We start from the raw sequence: 22154 nt of genomic DNA, 5'->3' as shown, positions 1-22154 counted from the left end.
TTTGCATAGAAAAAACGATGGCAAAACCTCATAACCCATCAGCGTTTTACCACAAGCTCAGTTCTATTACATTTTAGTGGAGGTTCAAAGTTGTCTAAAGAAACCATTCTCTTCTTTCTCCAACCGTAAATGTGTCACTTGAGAGTTCAACTTCCAATAGGAGCAGTATCGGACACACAACTAATTTTAGAATATAAAGTGCTCCTCACCATATTGGAATACATATAATTTAAAATAACTGTAAACCTAAACTTTGCAAAAACAGAAAATTCAAGCACTAACAAAAAAGCATAATTTGTAATTGAAAGAAAATAATATTTAAAAGAAAAAAAAACTTTTTTGTCTTTCCAAAAAGAGACAGAAATTACTAAGTTTTATTTCCCAAGAGAATTATGCCACTTTTATAAAGAAAATTACAGTCACCACAAATTGCTCTCAACAATTCCAAAGCTTCTTCATTTGACCACTTGAAAATCAAAGTTCTTTAAGATTATAAATATAACTTTTTATAACTCTGTTATTACGTACTGTGAATGGGGAAAGGGGGCCAATCTTGTGGCCATAGCGTCGAATGGCCTCTCTGATGTGGCTGGGCTGGATGGCATCGCTTTGAGCCTCTATACCACAGGCTGCAGTGCTCTGCAACAGAAAAACACATAAATTGTTACTAAATCAAAAACACACAACAGACCTACAGTGCATAAAGTATGAAAATAAACCTTTATAAAATGGACCAATTTTTTTTTTCCTGAGGATACAGATCATTGCTGCCACACACTACATTAGAGAAAAAAAGCTATTAACAAATCAAAGAGGACTTTTACATGAACTTTGCTTAAGAGACCCAAAGAACACCATATTTGTCCTCTTAAATCTTTCACCTAGTGCTGCTGTATGTTGCAATTGAAAAGAGCAGAAAATGTTCAAACTAAAATGAAAGGGTCATATAAGTCATGCTGCAATAACCACAGAAACTATTTTTAAAACATTTCAGGCTCTCATTATGATGTCAAGGGGTGGGGAAAATATTGAACAAGTACCCAAAGTGGAAAGCAATTTGACACCAAAATCACCTTGAGTAATATCAGATTGAAATTGGAAGATGAAACACGTGACATAATGGTGTTAGAGGGACGCAGAAATATTTTAATTAGCTCAAACTGGAATGTTTTCAAATTTCCAATGACTTTTTGGATTAAGGACCCTAAATAGGAAAAACAAGAATTCAGTGCTACTGGTCCACTGATTTTACAAAAATATCCCCAGGATTTTAAAAGAAAAAGTTACTCTTTTCTCTTTGTTAGTCAAACTGAAATGTGTCCATCTAGACACAGCTGCTTGCCAGAATTCAGATGACTTATCAGAATTACGGCTGCTTGCTAATAAATCAATGAAAACCATATTAGTAAAAGTACTAACAATGACAAAAACTTAAATTGTACGCTGAAATTTAAAGTATACACATACACAGCCCCCTCACACATTTACACTATATATTAATGCTTTTGAACTTCAGCTATTTTTTACAAAATGTTTTATTTTCAAGAGTGCTGCGTCCACTGGAGCCTGTGTGTGTACACACAGAATTATTCATAATACGATGGCAGATTCTTCCCTTGCTGATTGACATTCATAAAGGGAATGCGAAACTCAAATATTTTCAGCTGGACTGGGCCTTCATGGACTGAGAATAACATTCTTCACCAAGTTAACTCGTTTGTCTCAATGCCTCCGTTATAACCAGTTATATAACCAAATTGGATAAGTCATGGGAACGTTTCATTAAAATGGTGCACTTTTTAGAATATAATTATTTCAAAAGGCATTAAGTCAAACACTAGGAATTTAAAATAAACTCACAAAACTAGTGAAATATAATGTATCAAGAACTACATCTCCAGCTAAATTCTTGTTCCTAGGAACTATTACGGAAATCAGACACAGAAAAAAAAACATAATCAAATGTAATATAAAAGAAGAGGAAAAAGCAAAAACCTTCAGAGAGCTTTTTAGGATTCACTAAAGACTTTCTAAAGGAATATAATACGGGCAGAGAGAAAGTTGAATGTATTAGAATATCTACAGTACTGATGACACTAGAAGGAGAAAATACATCTTTTTCTATCTGTCATTGTAAAAATCACTGGTTAAACTCTGTGAAAAATGAGTATTTGTTGTAGGAGAATAACACACGAGAAAATCACAAGTCACCCCATTTGCCTTGCAGCAAAATAAGTACTGCTATCGCATTTTTTCAAAAAAGCCCTAAATGACTAACACAGTGCTTCCTATCCACTGTATTTCATCAAATCTACTTCCCTTGTGGTTTTAAGGTACATATATCTCTCTCAGATAGAATACGAAGGATCTACAACAGGAATTGTAATATTTACATTTCACACGAGACCGCCATAATTTACGCAAAGTAAACAAATATTTAGATTGAATGCAACCAACTGACATAAAAATAAAGCAGGTCAGGCAACGTTGATAGAGGCAAAGAAGACAGTCACCTATGGCTGCTGGGAGCAGGAAAATCACAACCACCTCTTTGCCTACTTTGCCTACTCTTTGACCCTCAAAACCTGTGCTAGCTGGTACTGTCAGAGAAGGGGATGATTATTTGGTGTGGTGTCCACTGCTTTGGCTGTAGAGGAGCAGCTCATCCTAGAAGCAGCAGTTGTCACCTCAACAAAATTCAGTTTGCAGGCATTACTGAGAAGATTTAGCCTAGTTCTGATAGAAAGAACACCAAACCACACATTTGGCCCTACCAAAACACTGGTATTTAACATGTGATATAGATTAAAATTAATATTTAAAAAGAGACACGTTGTTTCCTGAAGATGTTTTGGTTTCTTCTTTTTTTTCAGGCTTGTGCACCAAATACCTTTTTTCTTTTCCTTTGTTTGGATTTGGTAGAGTCCTGTCCAATTCCACCATTCCCCAGGACTCCTGATGGGGTTTTCCCAAGATGTTGCTGTCCTGCTGATGCTGGGGGTGTGGGTGTAGGAGGTGGTGTGTTTTCAGGAGAGTCAAGACTGGTCTTCACACTTGTAGATTGCCCTAAGAGATGTGGCTATAAAAGCAAGATGTCAAACAGCTTTTATATAATCAAATCACCAAAAAAAAAAAAAAAAAAAAAAAAAAAAAATATTGCCTTCTTAGATTTACTGTTAGAAGAGATGTAATACAGAATTAAATTTGCTCATTTTAGAGGTTACTATAATATCTGTATCACAGCAATGCATGCAATACAGCACTTATTGCACTTGCCATTGTTGACAACTTTAATCTCCCAGTCTGCAACAGAGAGCACCTTCAGAGAGAAGGAATTTCCACCCAAGAAAAGAGGATTTACATTTAAATATAAAGATGCTGCTAACAATTTAACATTTGGAGCTATAATTTAATGTCTTTCTGTCTAAATTGATAACTTCAATGCTCATAAACTGTATAACAGAAGTCTATATCAATACCGGATTCAACAACATCTACTTTGAAAGCAACAAACTACCAAATACATGTAAAAGTAAAACATAAAATGCATCAATATGTGAAAAAGCAAGACTCACCTCAGTAGAGTTGTGATACTGTATGAAGGTAGCAGATATGGCATGACTGAACGGGTCACCAGCTTTGGGAGCCATGTCCTGCTTAACCAAAAGGGCCAAGTCCACCAACTGGAGGGGCAAAACCAGCCGATAAACAGGTAGGTTTACTGACATGGTACTTACTACAAATGCCATTGTAACAATGAAGAGAGATAGGAGTTGTGGGTTGAGGCAGATTACTCTTAGTGTTTCTCAGTTGAAAACAAAATTATTCAGAGATATTTGAGCCTAAGGAACCTTTCTTTTCCACTTCTGTAAATATGTGGAGTAATCTATCTACCCAAGAGGGCTCGGCTTGGCACTAAGGTAACATTTTGTTTTCCAGGAAATCCTGCTTTTTAATCCAATTGTGCAATGGGGTTGAATGAGCCTCAGCGCACTGCCAAAGGTCACATAGCGAAGTATGTGGTTTCAGTTTGGACTTGAATAAAGTTCATGCTGGACTCCACTCTCCTCTGTAACCATTATAAAACATTTCTATTTGTGCATCAGATGGAGGGATACGGTATAGCACACATCTGCCATACAGTAAATTGAATGACAGACAGGAATCCAGTTAGCTTGGTTAGCTGAAGTAGTGACTGCATGCTTCTGAAGGGGCTTACAACACAGTCACCTGAGGCTGGAGTACATCCAAGTACTAATTCATTTTGTTTAGCTAGAGTTCAAACATTAGAGTATGCTCCCTTACCTGTGCCACAGTCTCATATGCTAAATATGCCAAAATCTCCATTGCAACTGCATTTGGCTTTATTTCCATACTGCTACAATCCAACCAGTCACGAAACTTGGATGCTTTCTTTGCTGTCAGTTAAAATCGTAAGGGGAAAAGGAGAAGTTAACAACAGGTAGGTCAAAATAATGCATTTTTTCTGGTCATAAAAAATACTGCAAATGTGAAACAAGGAGTGTGAATGTGATTTGATTGGCCAAGAAAGGAATTATCAAAATGGAATTGAGACTGTTATTTCATATACAACATTTTGGAGACCCACCAGCATCACAGAGTAAAAAGAAAAACACACAATCAATCACATGGGAGATTTCAGAACAAGAAAGGGTCCACCTCAGAGGACCATAGATGGGACAAACCTGATTTTGAATATATTACTGTAAAAGAAATAATATGATTGCATCACATATTTGATGAATGAGAGAAAGCACTAGAAGAAATTGACACAAATCTGGGCCCAAGTAAAATGATATAATTGTGTTAGCAACAGTGAAGACAAATGAAGAAGGAGAGAAGAACTAGGAAGTCCTTGTGTTAACCATGAAGGGATTAGGTGCTGACAAGCTGGCCAAAATGATTTGTAGATCAGTGCTTTTAAAATGTGCTTTGGATATAAAGAAATAAGGATAGACGTAGATCTGCAAATGATCAACATTCATATGAGAACTTCACGCTGCTAATGGATGAGATCACTTAGGAGAAAGTACAAAGAAAAATATGGGACAAAGAAACACGATATTTGCTGAGAGAGAAAAAGGAGGAACGAGAGATATCAAAGTGGAACTGAAAAAGTATTGTGGAAATTCAGGGAGAACCAAAAAATGGACAATCTTAGGTCAGTGGTGGTCAAGCTGATCACAGAAAGCTGTGCAATTGAATTTGTGCATGAGTCTCTCTTGTTACCATTTTCTAAGCACTGTAATTCTCTTCTTCTTTAATGACATTAAATTCAGTGAAAAGAACTGTATAGACATGGTCATTTAAAAACACTGCGAAAATACTGTTGAGACTTGTTCATAGATCACAATCCCCTGGTCAGCAACATTCAATTTTATTTTGCAAATTTAGGATTTCTATTTGTTCTGTCTCCAGATGATAATTTTTGGGTTTTAAAAATGACTTTATCACAAACCTCTCATTTGCTGAAGTCACCCTAATCTGAAGTATCATTTATCTAATGGCTCACAGATGTGTGATGCCAAATTAGAACTAAGCTTACAAAACATATTGAATTAGGAAAAGAAATGCTTACAAAACATGTTTTCCTACGTTTGCTGACATTTGCTGATACAGAACAGTATTTCAAATGTGTCGTTTATTTGCCATAAATGAGTCACTCTTTCTTTGAATTTAAAAGGAAGAACGAGATAAGGTCTCTCATTTAAAGACACCATTGTGTTCAAGCCTGTGTTGTTGGATCATGTGCTGTTTTGTCATGATTTTTACTGGCTCCTTCACCTCACTTTCTCTGACATTTGACCTAAAACCTTAGTCATCACTTAACTGCTTCTGTAATGATGTTTTGCTACATGATCAAGCCCATTAATTTACAGCTCATTATAGTTGTGGTCCACAAGTACTTCTAGTAAGTTGGTTTTCAGTGCTAGTAAAGCCCTAATTCTGTCATCATGTTATTAGTGTTGGAATGGCGTATACTGACGAATTTGGCTAATGTTGAATAAATTCCACAGCAGGAGCTTACAGCTTAAAATAGAAAAGACTCTTTAGTAAGTTCTTTGTGTCTCTGCGGATAGGGAAATAAAAGCAAAACTTGCTGCTCTTCTCTAATTTTAGATGCATTCCGAAAAACCTTCAACCATGAAACTTTTCTAATATGCTGACTATAACACCACCATGACAGACTTCAGGCAAGTTATGGGTGTTTTAATCCATTAACTCTTTACCAGTTCTATCTCTGCAGTCGTCCCCACCAGCACAGTATTTGAGCATATAGAAAGCTTGGTAAATATTCAAATAAAATACTCTGCCTGACAGCTGAAACTATGCTAAATTAACTGTTCCCAGGAGTTATGTGGACAAAGAATTTAAAGTTTTATTATTGTGGATGAAACAAAAATGCTTTCAAAAACCATGAGCTTCTGCTGTGTTCTCTATTACATGAAAGAATTGAACATCTTAATACAGTGCAGCTATTATAATACTTACAAAAACTCAGTTGCCGACTTTCACAAAATTCTGCATACTGGACTGAGTCCATCATTCGTGTTTGTCTTTCTGCTCTCTGAGAAAAGAGTAGAAGTACATGATGTACCTTATTCCAACAAGAACTGCATTTCACAACAGAAATTATAGCAGCAAAGCACTCCTGCCATAACCTTGAAGTAACCCCCCCAAATAAAACACGCATTGAACCAGTTAAGATGCAGAAATATAAACCACAGATTGACTATTAGTCTCATGAGTTAAATTACCCAGAGGTGCGTGTCAATTCTTGTTTTAAAAATTTGCTTGCACAGCGCTCACCTATGACAGTGAAGAGGGCTGAGTTAGGAAATGTGCTGAGCACTCTTTGCCCTGGCCGAGGCGCACATTTAAATTGAAGCACACGTAGACTGCCTACGTGTTTACAGATAACCAGAGAAGTAAAATGTTCTCCTGGACAGAGGCCAAATTGTTCTGCACTGGACAGAACTGAACCTGTGTGCTTTTCAAATGGGAGCATTAGCAGCAGTGAGATGAATAAATTCCATCACACTGAGGATGTACCAGACAGAGAGGAGCATTGAAGTGCCCTTCCCACACAGACATTCAATACACTGTAATAATTAAGTAGTAAATGCGCCTGTTTCTTTTTTTTTTTTTCTTACTGTTAATCTATGCTTGATTTTTTTATATTTCTGAACACCTACAGGAGAAGAAAGGAAATTACACCAAATTAGAGTTCATTCAAGAAAAATGGCTTAAAACGTTCACTACTGGATTTAAGAACATATTTCACACACAGTCCAGTGTAAACCTGAAGATTATATCTCAAAAAAGTCAAGGTACGAAACCTTAAGCATTACTTACACCCTCCCCTCCACATATATACTATGCCATAATTAAATTGTGGTTGAAGCAGCATTGACGTTCATGGTTAGGTTTGAGCACATGTTTGAGTTTTGTTTACTTCAACAGAGCAGGGTTGATTTTCACAAGGTAGGGATCTGGTCTCTAGAAGAGATTAAATCCTTCCCATATTGGAGGCAGGAAGCGGTAGTTAGATTAAAGAGAACGATTATCCTCTTCAGAAGAAGACAGCTTACTTAAGAGTCTCAAACAAGGGAAGTAGATTGTCTTAAACATCAAAGAAAGGAATATAACTATCTTCCAAGCAATAACTTGATGAATAAATCATCACTCCTCGTAAGAACAGAACCAAAACTAAGGATACAAAGCGGTATCAGGAGTGGCTGATGGCACCGAGACTTTACTTCTGCAGTGAGACCATACAGCTGAAGAAACCATGCACAAAGAAGGTAAAGTACAGGTGTGTTCACATTAAAGACAAAAACAAAGAAAGAAAACATACACAGAGACAAATTTTGCTCTGACTCCTCGAGCAATTTTACATCTGATGAAATTGAAACTGCAGAGTTCTTTAATCAGATTTAATGGAAAACAAGAGGGCTGTTGATAAGAGTATTTGGAGACAGGCTATACAACCAGCATTTGTTCTTAGCAGTTTCTCAAATCAGAAACAATTTAAAAAAAAAAAATCAGTACTTCAAATACACAGTTTCTTCCTCTAGTCTCTGCCTTTTAAGTCACTCTCCTATGACAGTCCAATCCATCAATTATGAGATCTTATTGACAGTCAACATGTTCAATTTAGTTGTGAACTGAACCACTAACTGTCCAGGAACATACCTGGATATTCCTTCTTTCCTTTCTTCTCTACCCAGTCAATCATTTCTACTGTATTTTGACTTTTAGCCACCAGGATAGAAAATGTCCTACTTAAGTATTTTTCAGTTGTTCTCCCATGCATGCTGCTGGCATCTTGACTACATTTTGTGGAGCTGCTGCTTCAGATAAGTAAAAATTTTCAGGCAATCTATTCCATCAAGACATTAAGTAAGTCTAGACTGATTTTGTACCCTTTAAAAATAATTGTCACAATAGATAACTTCAATCCTCATCTAGCATAACTGTAACAGAGATCTGTTTTGCCTCTGAATTAATGCAGTCATACTTTTGAAGACAGAAGGCACCACCAGGATCATCTAATCGGAACTTCTGCATAGCACAGGACACTTATCACATAATACATCCTAGAAATGGCAGTCCTAGAATTTCTTGTGTAATTTCACTATATGTTTTAGAAAGACTTCTAATTTGGGTTTAAATTTTTCACATATTAAGACATAACTTCTTCAGGTAATTTAAAATATTAAGCTTTTATGCAATATGGTTTAAATTCTGCAAATATTTGTGTCTTTGCCAGTCAGAAATTACTAGTTGGGCACACCCAGGTAATACTGAAATAATTTAACTTTAGGTAGGTAATCAAATAGACTGAGCTTCTCTAAATATGACAACATTTTCTTGAAATTTTACACGTGGAAATGTGCAGGCTCGGAGAACTGTTGCTTGAGATCCCCCTCCAACAACCCTCCCTCTGGAGGTCTCTAGCCCAACCTTCAACTTAGAAGAGGACAACTTATTGCCAACACTAGATGAAGTCAGCTATGGCTTTCTCTAGCTAAGTCTTGAAAACCTCCAAGGACAGAGATTTTATGGCTCCTTTGGGTAACCTGCTGCAGTGTTGCACTAGTCAAAAAGATTTCTAATGCCCTACTTGAACTTGCCAAGCAACAACTTGTGGTTCTTGACCTTCTTTATTCTACCCAGCACTACTAAGAAAAGTTTGGCTCTACAATTTTTGTTACTGTCCTTCAGCAGTTGTAGTCTGCTACCTAACCACCCTCTAGCCTCCTCTTCTTCAGGTTAGGTAAAACTAAGTAATCTCTCTCAGCCTTTTCTGACAGGTCATGTGGTCCAGCACCCTCAGCTCGCAGTAGCTTTTAGCTAAACCTTTCCAGTTTCTCAACATTTCTGTGGAACTCAGGGACCCAACCTGGATTTAGTGTTCCAGCTTTGGCTCAACAGCACCAAGTAGAAGGGTATGACCACTTCCTTCAGTCTGCCAGCCACATTTCTGCAAAACTGTGAGTTTTGCTTTAATATGATGAGACCGAACTGTTGACTCATGTTCAACTTGATGTTTGTTATCACCCCCCAGGTTCTTCGCAGAAGGGCTGCTACCCAGACAGTTGGTATCCAGCCTGTACTGATGCACGGGGTTACCGTGTCCCAGATGCGGAAACTCAATGAAGTTTCTGTTGGTTCAGCTCTCAAGGTTTTCAAGACCCATCTGGACTGAAGCTCCATCCATCAGTGTGCCAGCCACTCTTAATTTACTGTCATCAACAGATGTGCATTTTGCATCTTTGCCCACATTTTTGTCCACACTGTTGATGAAGATATTGAATAATATAATATGGCCCCCAGTATCAATCCCCCGGATACTCAGTTTTTACCTGTTGCCACTTATATGTCAAGCCATTGGCTATTACTCTTCACATCCAGCAGTCCCATGGATTTAAAACCCTTTGCAACAACAAGGAAGGCACAGGAAAGCAAAATGACATGAAATACTAACATGAGGAAGTATGCTTCAAAGTTCTACATGACAAAGAAAAAAGATATCTAGAAATTTGACAAGGATACTTTAACTTTTACAGGCATGCCATAATGTAATATGGAAACTGCAAAAACAGATTAATCCCAAGAGCATTTATGTTAAATTAAATGATTTAGCAATAGCTACTCTCAGCAAATACACTATAAAGCTCTGAAAATGCATACTGTCAAAGGCTAGTCAATAACAGTATGTTCACTATCAAAACATTGCAAGTTTCTTTATAAGAAACAAAAAAATACTAATCAAAGGTTTATTAAAAGCAAGGTGTTGCTGAGGGATTTTTCCAACAGGGACTCCATTTCTCTCTACAAATTGTCTACAGTAGTTGTCTAAACACTGGACTTAATTTTGTTCTTCTATAACAAATGAATACTTACACTTACTTTTTCTCTGTATGAATATGTTTTATGTAGCAAAATTACCTGCCTATCTGTGAAATGAAATTGCTTTCTCCCTTCGATTCTCCTCTCTAAAAGAAGTCTTTCTTAAAGGTGGATTCTAGAGTGATGCTCTAAAACACCACCAAATAACATAGCTTTTATGATAAATAACTGGACTATATTTTCTTCCCAATATACTTTCACAAAAAAACCCCGTATGATGGCATGGAAACTCACGGTTCAAGAGATAACCAAAGCCACGCCATCAGTCCTAGCGGTTTTAGAATAGTCTATAAACAACCAGCAAGTGCAGGAGAAATAAACAGATGGATAGCATAGGTATAATCATCTTTAAGGAAACAGCAAAGCAGAAGACAACAGCAGATCATCTTTCCCCTTCACTTCTCAAGATTATAAACAGTAATTATTTCCTGTTACATCATCCCTGCTTTGGAAAAATTTAATGTTCCCTTATCTCTACATTTCTAAGGTATATTTTTTTTTTTTATAAACTCAAAAGGAATCAATAACACGGGATAAAAAGGGAGAAGAAAGAATGAGCACATTACTCTAAACACAGTGTTACTGCAGGCCAAAAGAGTTTAAAAGGAAACAGCATTCAATGTTTGGTAAGTCACAGAAAGTTTGTGAAAATGCTATAACCTGTAAGTAATGCTTTCTTTTAAGTCTACAGAATACCCACTTGCTCTTTTTCAGTCTTTATTTTTCAACTATTTTTTCTTGAAAACAAGAAATGAGACAAGACATTTTAACTAAGAAACAACTCCAATTTTATACAAGTGAAATTTTCCAAATTCTGTTCTGGGAAGGAGTAGCAAGTCCCTCCAACAGGACTGAAGTCCTCTTTCATAAGTATAAAAGCAAGTTTTCTGGGAATCTTTCCTACATGAAGAAACACTGAAACTCCTAATGACATGCCACCTTGAAGCAATCTCAGCTTGAAACCAGATACAATAAATGACATCAATAACACTGCCCCACTGGTTTATCAAAATAATTAAAAAGATATAGTTTTTACTCCCTCTATAGCAGTACTAGTCACTCTAAGCAGTTAAGAAGCTGAGTAATGTGGCATACAGCAGAGTTAAAATACTTTGCATGCTTTCCTTGGAACATGCTGAAGGATGCAGTAGATAGGACCTGGCACAGTAAATGTATGCTTAGTCTTCCAAAAATGTGTTGCATTAGATCCTTCTTTCAGCATGAAGAACTAAAAAGGAAGACTAAAAAGGGAAAGGAAAGAAAAGGTAAAGAGTCACATGTTGTCACCAACCATCCAGGGTGAAAAAGAATCTTATTTTGATTCCATTTTAAAGCTTCCACACTTGACATATAAAGCTCTTTGTGTGGGGGGAAGGCAAGAGGCCAAATGTTAACTTGCTTACCAACTATTTTGTGTTTGAAGGAAATGTGCTGAGTAGCTGCTAAGCTGGAACATTTGAAAAACGTATGCAGCATGGCCAGACACCCCTGTGTTTGGCAACAATGTTAATGAAGAAGATGTTGGCATCCCAAACTGCTTGCATATTCATATTGTGCAGTGATTTCCTGATTTCCTTTGCTAAAGACTTCTTTATTGTGTACCCATCACAGCTTCAAAAGAGCTAGGTGTCTACCCTAGAGAAAAAAGACAAAGTTGCCCTGCAATGGCTGATATTGCTAAAAGAGTATGCTAAATAAGTTTTTTTTTATTTAGACCAGGGAATAACAGGGCGCTATATGCTGTACGAGACACCTCTTGGGTTCTAGGTCAAAAATTACCTAGATTTAAAAAAAAAAAAAAAAAAAAAAAGAGAAATAAAGCACAAGGTAGCTCAATATTGAAGAGCTTAAAAATATGCTGAAAACACATTTTTAGTCTTCTGTATGTTGAAATTATCTGAGGATTATCACTATCTGAAGCTTTTTGTTACATAACAGAAAAATGTATTTACTCTTCTGAGAATCACTTGAATTGGTAAGCAAAGAAAAAAAGGGTTTTAAGAGTAAGCATTTTCAAAGATTAAGCTTACTCAGGGTTTTATACAGAAAATAAAAATGCCACTTGGGGAAAGATCAATAGCTTCTGTAATGTAATACTTGATTTGGCTATAAAGTACAGACAGACAGGGAATTTTTATCATTTTTATCCACCTCTTATAGGACATACCATACATTCTGCAGTAACCATTAATCTGAACAAGTCTGCACAGCAAACTTGAGGCCTTTGATGTAATACTGGTTTTGAGTGCTCATGTGTTGAGTACAAACTTCCCAATATTAGAAGAAAACAGGAGGTCTGTTTCTGGCAGACCAAGATGATGCCAATTTAAATGTATTTTCACAGTTATAAATAGTAAAAATAGTTTTGCGCCTTTTTTCCTACAATATTGTTAACCCCACTCTCCCCAATTAAACATAGTTTAAGACCTTAAGAAGCTTAAAAAACCATCTTAACTGTTACAGAGATGCGAAGGATCTACAGCTGTAAATGACATGAAAGGAAGCTGTGGATGATGAGAAAGAAAAATCAAAATGGACATTTTAAAGACAATTCTAACTTTTCATTATAAAAAAATCGGTAATTTTTCTGTCCAGGGACTAAATATGGGATTCACTTGACCAAGTTAGACATCTGCAGTCTCCTAATTAGTCACCTGAAGTCCCTTTATAGTAAAAAACATAACAGGCACTTTTAGAGAGCAACTCCGTCCCAAACTAGATGTTTAAAATAGGTCAGATGAATCACATCTATGATTTTGGCTGAAGTTCATCAACTGTGGACATCACCAATGGAGCGCTAGGGACAATGGCTTAGGTCTACATGTCCACAGTACAGGATTCCTCAAAAAAGCAAGATGAATCCCACTCCGATGAGTGCTAAGTGAAGAACACCATCACGAATAGGGCAACTTCCATTTTAGGGTGAAGCAAAAGCCAAGACTAAAGAATGACTCAGTAATTTTGGTTCCTGCTCTGATCCCAAAGCAATGCAAGTATATACAAAGGCAGCTTTGTACCCCGTGTGTGTGTTAATTCCATTCATCTTCCTCAAAGTATGCAAAATGTAATCTAACAAAGTATGTACAGATAAGTAGGGGGAAGGAAGCTGGCAAGTCTATTTAAGATTATGTAAAAATTTCAAGGGAATTATGAAGAAAGCAAGCAAATGAAATTGCACAGACAATAACAAAATGAGTGGATTAATTCCCAGCAGTCATGATCTCATTGCTTAAGGAATAAATAAAACCGACCTCCTGATAGGGACTCATTGCCCCTGTAATACTTTGCCCTTGAACATATGCAAAATCTACACATACTGTATTTATTTGAACCAGCTCCATATCATATCTAAATTCCTTGTCTAAATTTATTACCGCCAGTCTGAAATGTGGAGCTGGAACCTGCAAATGAAACATTTCCATTTCATGGAATACCTTTGATTTCTACAGGAAAGTAGGGGGTTTTTTTGCTATAATAAGTATCAACATTCATTTTGTAAAACTATGTGTTAAATGTATGGCTATCGTCTACCAGTGCTTTCAAAAAAACATAAAATAATTTTGGATAAACTATGCTACTAAACTTAAGAAGTTATGTGGGATTTATTAAGATATTAAAACGACTGACCTTCCCTCACTTTTCTAGTTGAGGACACTGAAACACCTTTCTGTGGTCTCCATCTGGCTGTACATCAAAAACTTCACATACAAGGTTAATATAAGGATACCTTTATGTCTTCTGGATAGCATTCTTCTGAGCACTTACCCTGACTCTGTACCAATTCATAGATGAGGTTAATACAAACAGCTTTAGCATCTCACAAGTAAAGCTTTTGGTCATCAAAATAGGCATCACTCATTGTCTGGGAGATAGAAGCAGCAGAACAGTTCCTTTTGTGTAATGAGTTTTACTTTTTTTTTCTTATTTGCAGTCAAAATCAGCCATCGCACTCCATTTACAATAAAACAATAATTACAGAGGCTTACTTGTAAGTACAAGGAAAATATTGTAAGCCATGAGAAATTTTTAAAATACTGCTTTTAGCTTTATGACTAGAGATATGGACAGATGGATAAATAAAAGGACAGACAGCTTAGAAATGTGTATTTACTTAATATTTATATTGGATTCTATGCAAATTTCTTGTAGTTGTTATATTGTCACCTCAAAAAACCCTCAAGTACCTCTCACCCTCATAGTATTTTCCCCCATTGTTACCTGCAGATAGCTTGCATTTGAACCCAACTTAGGTACAGCCACTTGCATCCAGGATAGGTAATTTAGCACTGAATAACTAAAGAGTTGCCTTCCAAATAATCTGACTTCCTGAAACTGCACTCCTTCCCCTCCACTGAAATCCCTCCCACACTAGGCTGATATGCTGTTTGGTCTGGCAGTCAGAAACTCGTGAAGTTTATAAGTTTTTTGCTCGACGGCTGTTTATGGTCTTGGATGGACGCTGGCTCGGAGTGGTACAGGCACAACATGCCTCGCACACTTGCTCACCATCCTGGGTGTAGACGAGGCTTGGAGGATCCAGTCCTGCTCCTACTGGCCCAAGGGGGGCTGTTTCAACCCAAAGTTCACCAGTGGGAGATGAATCCCACACACAATTAGTTTCAGTGAAACTCAGTTTCCAGACATATTCTGTCTATTCACTCGATTACAACATGTCCAGAATTTTTCACTTTACAGCCACAACTTGTTAAGCGACACATCCAGTAAAGCTAGTTAAAGTGACAGTAGGTAAGTTTGGAAACAGCTAGGGACCAGCCCTCTCATTCACTGGCTTTAAATGGTAAATGCCAAGTAAGAGAACAAACCTAATTTAAAAAATCGGCATCATAAAAGTCTGTCCTGACCATCAATATATGCTTCTGAAAATACATTTGAGAGTTTTACTTATGTTAAATGAGAAATGAAGAAGGAGGAAGTCCTCAAGAGTATTGGTCTTCCACTCTTTATGTTGAAAAGAAAGGAAAGCAAAGTGAACCGAAGGTACTTACTAGTAAGCAATACCTGTGATAAAATCCATTATCTTTTGAGGCATATCTCTGTAATTCTCTGTGAATCAGGCCTGCTGACAGACACTGTGAAATTACCTCCTGAATAATCCTCTAGAGCTACACAGTAAATGGAGGAGCATAAGACAACTAAGAAAAATTTTGACTAGGAGAAACTTGAAGAAGTTTCAGGCCATATGAACAATACATATTCATTTTACTCCTGTTATCTTATTTGTAAATATTATAATTCTGTCTTTTCCTTTACCCTTAGTAAAACAGAGTTGTCATATTCATTTCCAGGGAAACACCCAATTCTCACAGTATCTGCCATTCGTTGGGATATCACAACCAAGAAATTACCATTCTGCACTGGAGACCTACAAGTACTGCAATGCTGTAGGCATATCCATGCAGGCATCCTTGCAGGTGATGCTCCTTCAATCAGAGTGGAATGAAAAAGGTTTATAACTAAAAATGGTTTTTTTCAGTTTTATTGTTCCTTGGAAAAGTATTAAAAAACCCCCAAACCCCGACTTCCAAAATAATGGCAGAATGTACATGCACAAATAAGGAATTCAAGATGCAAATTTGCAAAGTTTGCGCGCGGTGAAGCCATTATGCACGCTAGCCGTGTACACCCAGTTTGCATGGGCTGCGGGAGAAAAAGGCAAAATCCAAACTGCACAATGTGCCCAGGTATGAAGAGTAAGGAGACCCTAAAAACCACTGTCTGAATTGAAAGGCTTTGAACAAAAGCATTAGGATTTTTTTTTTTTTTTCAATTGGGACTTCACTCATGACATTGAGAGCAGAATTTGGCCCAGTGTGAATATTTCATTAGTCAAACGTTAATGACTGTGTGACACGTGCTATTTATTTAACTATGCAAAATTTTTTATGCTGCTATTCATTGTTTCTTAATTTCTTTAACTATGAGCAAATTTATCTTCAAAGTAGCACTGTGAGCATTATCTCCACTATATACATGAGAAACAGAATCATAAAAAGATTATTTTCCCTAAGGCAGTTTGTTTAATCGGCAAACACTTCTTTTTTTCCCCTCTACTTTCTCTTTTCACTTTCTAATGTTAGAGAGGAAAAGGAAAACATTAAGATTCCGTGATTTAACAAAATGATTTAGCATTTGGAATTCAGTTAATTTGAACCATCAGCTAATTTGGAACAATCTATTTAGTTAGTCCCCTACACTATGCTTATTGATAAATATACCACAAAATTATTAACTGTTTACATAAAAACAAAGAAACATATGCTGTCATTAACTCAAAACAACCACCACCATCCAAAGCCACTACAGGAGTTCTCTTATTAAACATCCCCATTCCCTTCTCCGGAACAAAAAGGGAAATCTCAAAAAATACATCTTTGAATTGCATAAAACTTTCACATTAATACTTAAAGCAGTTACATTTAATTTTGCGCAAGAAGTAGAACTGATACTTTTAGATGAAACTTTACTGATATATCATTTAAAAGCAGAAAACTCAAAATTTTAATTTGTGAACAAAATTTGCCAGTTTAGTTTGGTTAAGATCGGAGGAATACTTTGAGACTTTCAAGGCTGAAAGTCAAAGTGAAACAAACTGACTTGTGAAAAACGACGCAAGCATATGCTGGCAGCTTTTAGTATCTGAAATGTAGATGTTCTGTACCAGTGAAACCACAGTTTCTTAACAGCGACTTTCCAGTGAACTGTATCTTAAATAATCTCAGCCATTTCACAGCAAAACAAACAACAAAGCTGTTTTGGGGAGCCTCGTTGAGTCATCATAGCTTACATGGCCTTTAACAGAAGAAACAGGTCCTATGTATCCTGGCCTCTTGCCCTGCAGCACTGACTGACCCCAACATCCCTTACTAATACAGACCCTTCATACATTTATAAAAAATGAGGTACCATTACAATAGTTTTGATGGGATTTTTTTTTTTCTTTTTTTAAATCTTGAGATGAGGGGAATGGGAAGGAGAGCAAAGAGCATCTACTGTATATGGATTCATTACCATAAGCTTTACTGATAGTTTATCCTGTTTCCTAATGAAAGCAACCCCACCCCCCCCATGTCTCTATTAAAAAGCAATCAGATTTGGTATCCTGGTGACACTTTAAAGAGCACATTATGTGGGAAAACAAAATAAACATTTACCCTGGCAAATGAGAGTGAATTTGGGTTTTGACATACTTGGCAGGAAGGTAGAATTATATTCATGTCAAGCATGCAGAAAAGCTAATATAATATTTAAATATTTGCTTAAGTAATATAGAATTTAAAACAACACATTAGAAGAAACATTTTTTGTGAAATATTTTTAAGTTTTTTAGTATAGGACATGCCATGAAAGTAATACGTTCAGCTGAAATTTCAGACTTCTACAGCCTTTGTTACCCACTCCCTTCACTTGTAAAGTGGTAAAGAGTCTTCATCTTCTACTGACAAGTCTTTATTTGTATTTCCAAGACAAAGGCAGTTCTTATACTGATGGTTTAAACTGATAATGAAGATATGCAGCTTTCCAGAGAAACAACCCTTGAGAATCTGAAATCTTACAAATATTGATATAATGAGCTAATGTTAACACTATCTCAGCTAAATCCTAGAGCACTCTTCTGTTCAATATTACATGTGCAATTATTTTAAAACTCCTTCAGTTTGCAACAAGACATAATTCAATGAAGACAGACCTTTATATCACTCAGAAAGTACCTAAATTGTGCCAACGACCTCTGAAATTCTCAACTAAATTTAATACTGTAGCACTAATTCATAAATTGAGCTGGATACTGGATGCTAGTTTTAGTTCCAAAAGTAAGTATTTTGATGCACTGTCTACATATGCAGATATTGGACTTTTCTTTTTGAGTATAAATCTAAACTAATATTAGCTGCACGTACCCACAAAAATAAAATTTACCAGTGTATCCAAATTATGAATGATTATGAAGTTTGAAGTACAATATTCTGAATTACTAAGAGTATTTTAAAACATTTATTTTAATAAAAAGCTTTGCTTAATTTTATCTCATTTGGCAAGATATGTATAATTAGAAAATATTTTGAAACAATTCTAAATTGCCATAATAATACCATCGTAATTCGAAGCAACACCACCAGTCTTCATTGTAATTGTACATTGTAGAAATCTGTCATTTTAAAATCACTTGAAAAGAATTCATTTAAATGTAACCTGATTTGTAAATTTAATTATGCACTATTAAACTAACTGCTCGGATTTTCAGTTCTTCTAAATCAGCACAGCTCCTCTGAGTCCCATCATAAGAGAGCAGCCACTCTTTATTTCAAATAGGCAATTAAAAGCAATATAAAGAGTATTCAGACTGTAAAACATGAACAAAAAGTTCTAGTTTGGGGAATTTGACTTTCAGTCTTCTTGATTTGCAGTGCCCGATACACCAGCTGTTATGCTGCATTAATAATAGCTTTTGCACATAATATTCATTCATCCAGCCTGTTATAGAAATAAATTTAACAAGAGACTATTCCCCGCGCACATTCTTAAAATTGCTTGCAATGAAAACAATACCTTCCAAAGATGTTAGCACTGTTCAATTCAACATGCAAAATTTTCAGTCACTTACAAAAGAGGAAAACAGATAACATTTTTAAATATAGAAAGAATTCCTTTTTTTTTTGTTCTACAGTTGGTCAAATGCTTTTAAGAGGTAGAAAGCTTTGAATTCAAGAGCTTAGCAAGAGATATCCCAGAATCCTATCACCAGGATGATCTCCTGAAAAGAAAGCCATGTCTCCAATCCCTGTTCAAAATCAGTTATAAAGGTATGGAATATATCCCACAGTTCAGGTTGATAGTCTTATTGCTGGGCACTGACAGCTTTGTAAATTTAACCTGAAAATGAAAACAATTTCATTTTGGAAGTGTGAAAACCTGTTCACATTCTAAGGATTTCTCTCATTCTATTTAGGTTTTCTTGGAGGTTCAAACTGACTGAAATGCAAAGGTTAGGGTTTTTTTGGGAGGTGGAGAGGTGGCAAGATGAATCACAGATCTATGAAAAAAAGAAAAATTAAAAAAAAAAATCACACAGCCCTACTCACAGAATAATGGAAAAATGTCTTCAGTTCAAAATATTATACTTAACAATTTAACATAATTGTGATGCAAAGAACAATACCTTTAATAACAAGATTTTGAAGCACAGCATTGAAGGTTGAAGTCTATTTAGCATTAAAGGTGCTTATAGTGGAGCAACATTAACAACCACAGTTTGCCATCAATTACTTGACTGCGCTGTTAGAAGTTGCTGTAGTTTCTTAAGCTGTCATATATGCTGTTGGAGAAAATTTACTCTTCATTGGTGGTTGCTTGGCTTCCTCAGGGTTTCTGAATTTTTCTGACATTTTTAGAGTCAGATCTAGCATTTCTCAAAGATGCCAATGTCTCGTCAGTATTTTTGTCTCTTTCTTTAAAATACAATTCAGGGTAACAAGGTTAGCAGACACAGCAGTCATCTCACTAATACATTTATTTAAATATTGGAACTAGAAATCAGATCGCCAGCCTTGGGGTACATCAAGAGTTAACTCCCATTTTAAGAAGGGTGTGATTAGTAGCTGGAAATCTGCCTGAGTTTAGTACATCTGAGGATGCTATTACAATTTTCAGATATAAAATAATTAGCTGATGATATGAGCTGACAGCTAATACATCTACAATAAACATAAAAAAACCTATTTCCAAGCGGATGTAGAGTATGTGTTCCGTTTCTAAGCTGTTTGATATGGTCTGTGTAAGGAGCTAGGACTCGATACCAGATGCTGTATGTTCTACAAGCTTTTTCTGCAGATGTCTGCAGCCTGAGAAAATCAACAGTGCTTTGAATAACACTCCTAGTAAAAGCATCTTCTTGTCAGAGTCACTGTATGATATAGGATATGAATCCCACACAAGTGGATGAACTGATTTTAAATAATACCATCTGACAATGGTAGAAAAAACTCTTCATAGGTCTGACAAAGTCCTGGAAATGGCTGTTAGCCTTGGAAAATAAAATCCAGCCCTCTGACAGAGACTACCCGTCCTTCTTTCGTTTGATCAAATGGAAAACCAAATTTAATGATTGCTTCCGAAGTTCCAGAGGCAAAGCTTCAACAGCACTTAACACTGCTACCAAAGAGTCCATATCTTTTCCCCTTACATGTGCCACTCAAAAGAAGAGTCTGGAAAAAATATTTAAGATTTATTTGAGAATAAAATATATGCATCTTAATGTATTTTTTATATTACCACTTTAAAAGCAATGGCAAGAAAGCAGTGTAAAGAAATCTCTTTTCGAACACCAAAAGTATGGTGTGTATGATACAGATACCATTATGGCAAAGAAATTCTAAAAGCCTGCCACTACCTGCATAGAAAAGTGAAAAGAGCTACATCTTAAATCACAAATCCACACATTCAACTGAGAAGAATATTTTTTTTTCCTCAAAAATAAGCCTGTGGCCCCCCACTTGATAAAGATCTTACTGAATTCACATAAATCAATTTCTAAAATTTATTCTCTATGCAAAATCAGTATTTTTTTCTAGTGATAGTATTATGCTCTTGTCTTCCTTGAAAATTTAGGTCTAGCTGTGGATGTACTTTGTCAAGCCAAAGTGGCAGCAATGCCTAATTTTTGCTGTGTTAAAGTTAACTAAATGGGAACCCCAGATTATTAAAAGGGTCAAATGCTGATCTCAAGAATATCTGTAAGATTAAACTCTGCATGTTCACTCCATGAGGACTTTATGTAAGGTAGCTATCTGAAAATGAGAACTGTTACTGCTTTTCCTGAGTATCCAAATTAAAATAACCTTTTCCAATTCATTTAATGAAAGTGTGTAACTGTCTAGGTATCCTCTATTTGAATGAAAGACGGTAGAGTGAAATGGAAGAAAAGAGAGGAGACAAAATTGCTTGAGGGGCAAAACATACAAAAGGAAACATGCTCCCTTGTGTAGAGTTAATAAACTATACCAGATTATCACCCATGCTGTTCCGTTAGGAACGTTGTGGGTCCGTTTTCTATTGGATTGGGTAAGGATGCATCTCCCATTTTGCAACATGTAGCGCTTAAATATATTACTTTACCATTTCAACAGACACTTAAGATGCTTAAATCTTACTGCTTCTGATTCCATAGCTGCGACACATGTGTGAAGCTATCACCAAGTGCAATTTTGCACAGCAGCCAGATCATATTCTTACGGAAGAATACAGCAAGCAACATTATAGATAAAATAAACCACAACGACTGAGACAAAATGAAAGACAGAAAACCCTGTTCCTTGTATACATAAAACGTCTATTCCAGGAAATACCAGCAGTTACAGATTACAGAAAGTGCAGAAGCTGGAAAGTCCAATTATACGCTACCTAGATTTTTAAACAGTTTCTAGAAATTTGAGATGGTTTATCAACTATGTGTTTTATAAAAGCTCTTCTATTTCTACCCCACCTGCCATTTTAATACCTGAAATGGGAAACTTCAGTGCAGAATCACAGAATGGTAGAATAATTTATACCAGAAAAAGTCTGGGACCTTTCCAGAGATCTCTGGTTTGACTCTCTGCTCAAAAGAGGTCCAGTTAGATCAAGTGGCTCAGGACCTAGACAGAGTGAAGTTTGGAATAGCTCCAAAGTTGGAGACTTCCTCAAACCCTCTGGCCAACCAG

The 22154-nt window shown here is 36.2% G+C and overlaps 1 protein-coding gene across 1 annotated transcript in view; it reads right to left on the bottom strand.

Annotated features, from left to right (window-relative positions):
* The window catches only part of SUPT3H (SPT3 homolog, SAGA and STAGA complex component), a 99608-nt gene that overhangs the window by 2421 nt on the left and 75033 nt on the right, over positions 1 to 22154 (bottom strand). Inside the window, exons 7-10 of the mRNA XM_075707748.1 lie at positions 6514 to 6589; positions 4306 to 4418; positions 3576 to 3683; positions 529 to 639 (exon numbers count right to left, since the gene is read on the bottom strand). Of these exons, the coding sequence (XP_075563863.1) occupies positions 529 to 639; positions 3576 to 3683; positions 4306 to 4418; positions 6514 to 6589 (408 nt within the window). The remainder of the gene's footprint in view (positions 1 to 528; positions 640 to 3575; positions 3684 to 4305; positions 4419 to 6513; positions 6590 to 22154) is intronic.

Source organism: Pelecanus crispus, chromosome 3 (genome assembly GCF_030463565.1).
Source record: "Pelecanus crispus isolate bPelCri1 chromosome 3, bPelCri1.pri, whole genome shotgun sequence".
NCBI classification, from domain to species: domain Eukaryota; kingdom Metazoa; phylum Chordata; class Aves; order Pelecaniformes; family Pelecanidae; genus Pelecanus; species Pelecanus crispus.
This window is presented reverse-complemented; position numbering and strand designations above follow the sequence as displayed.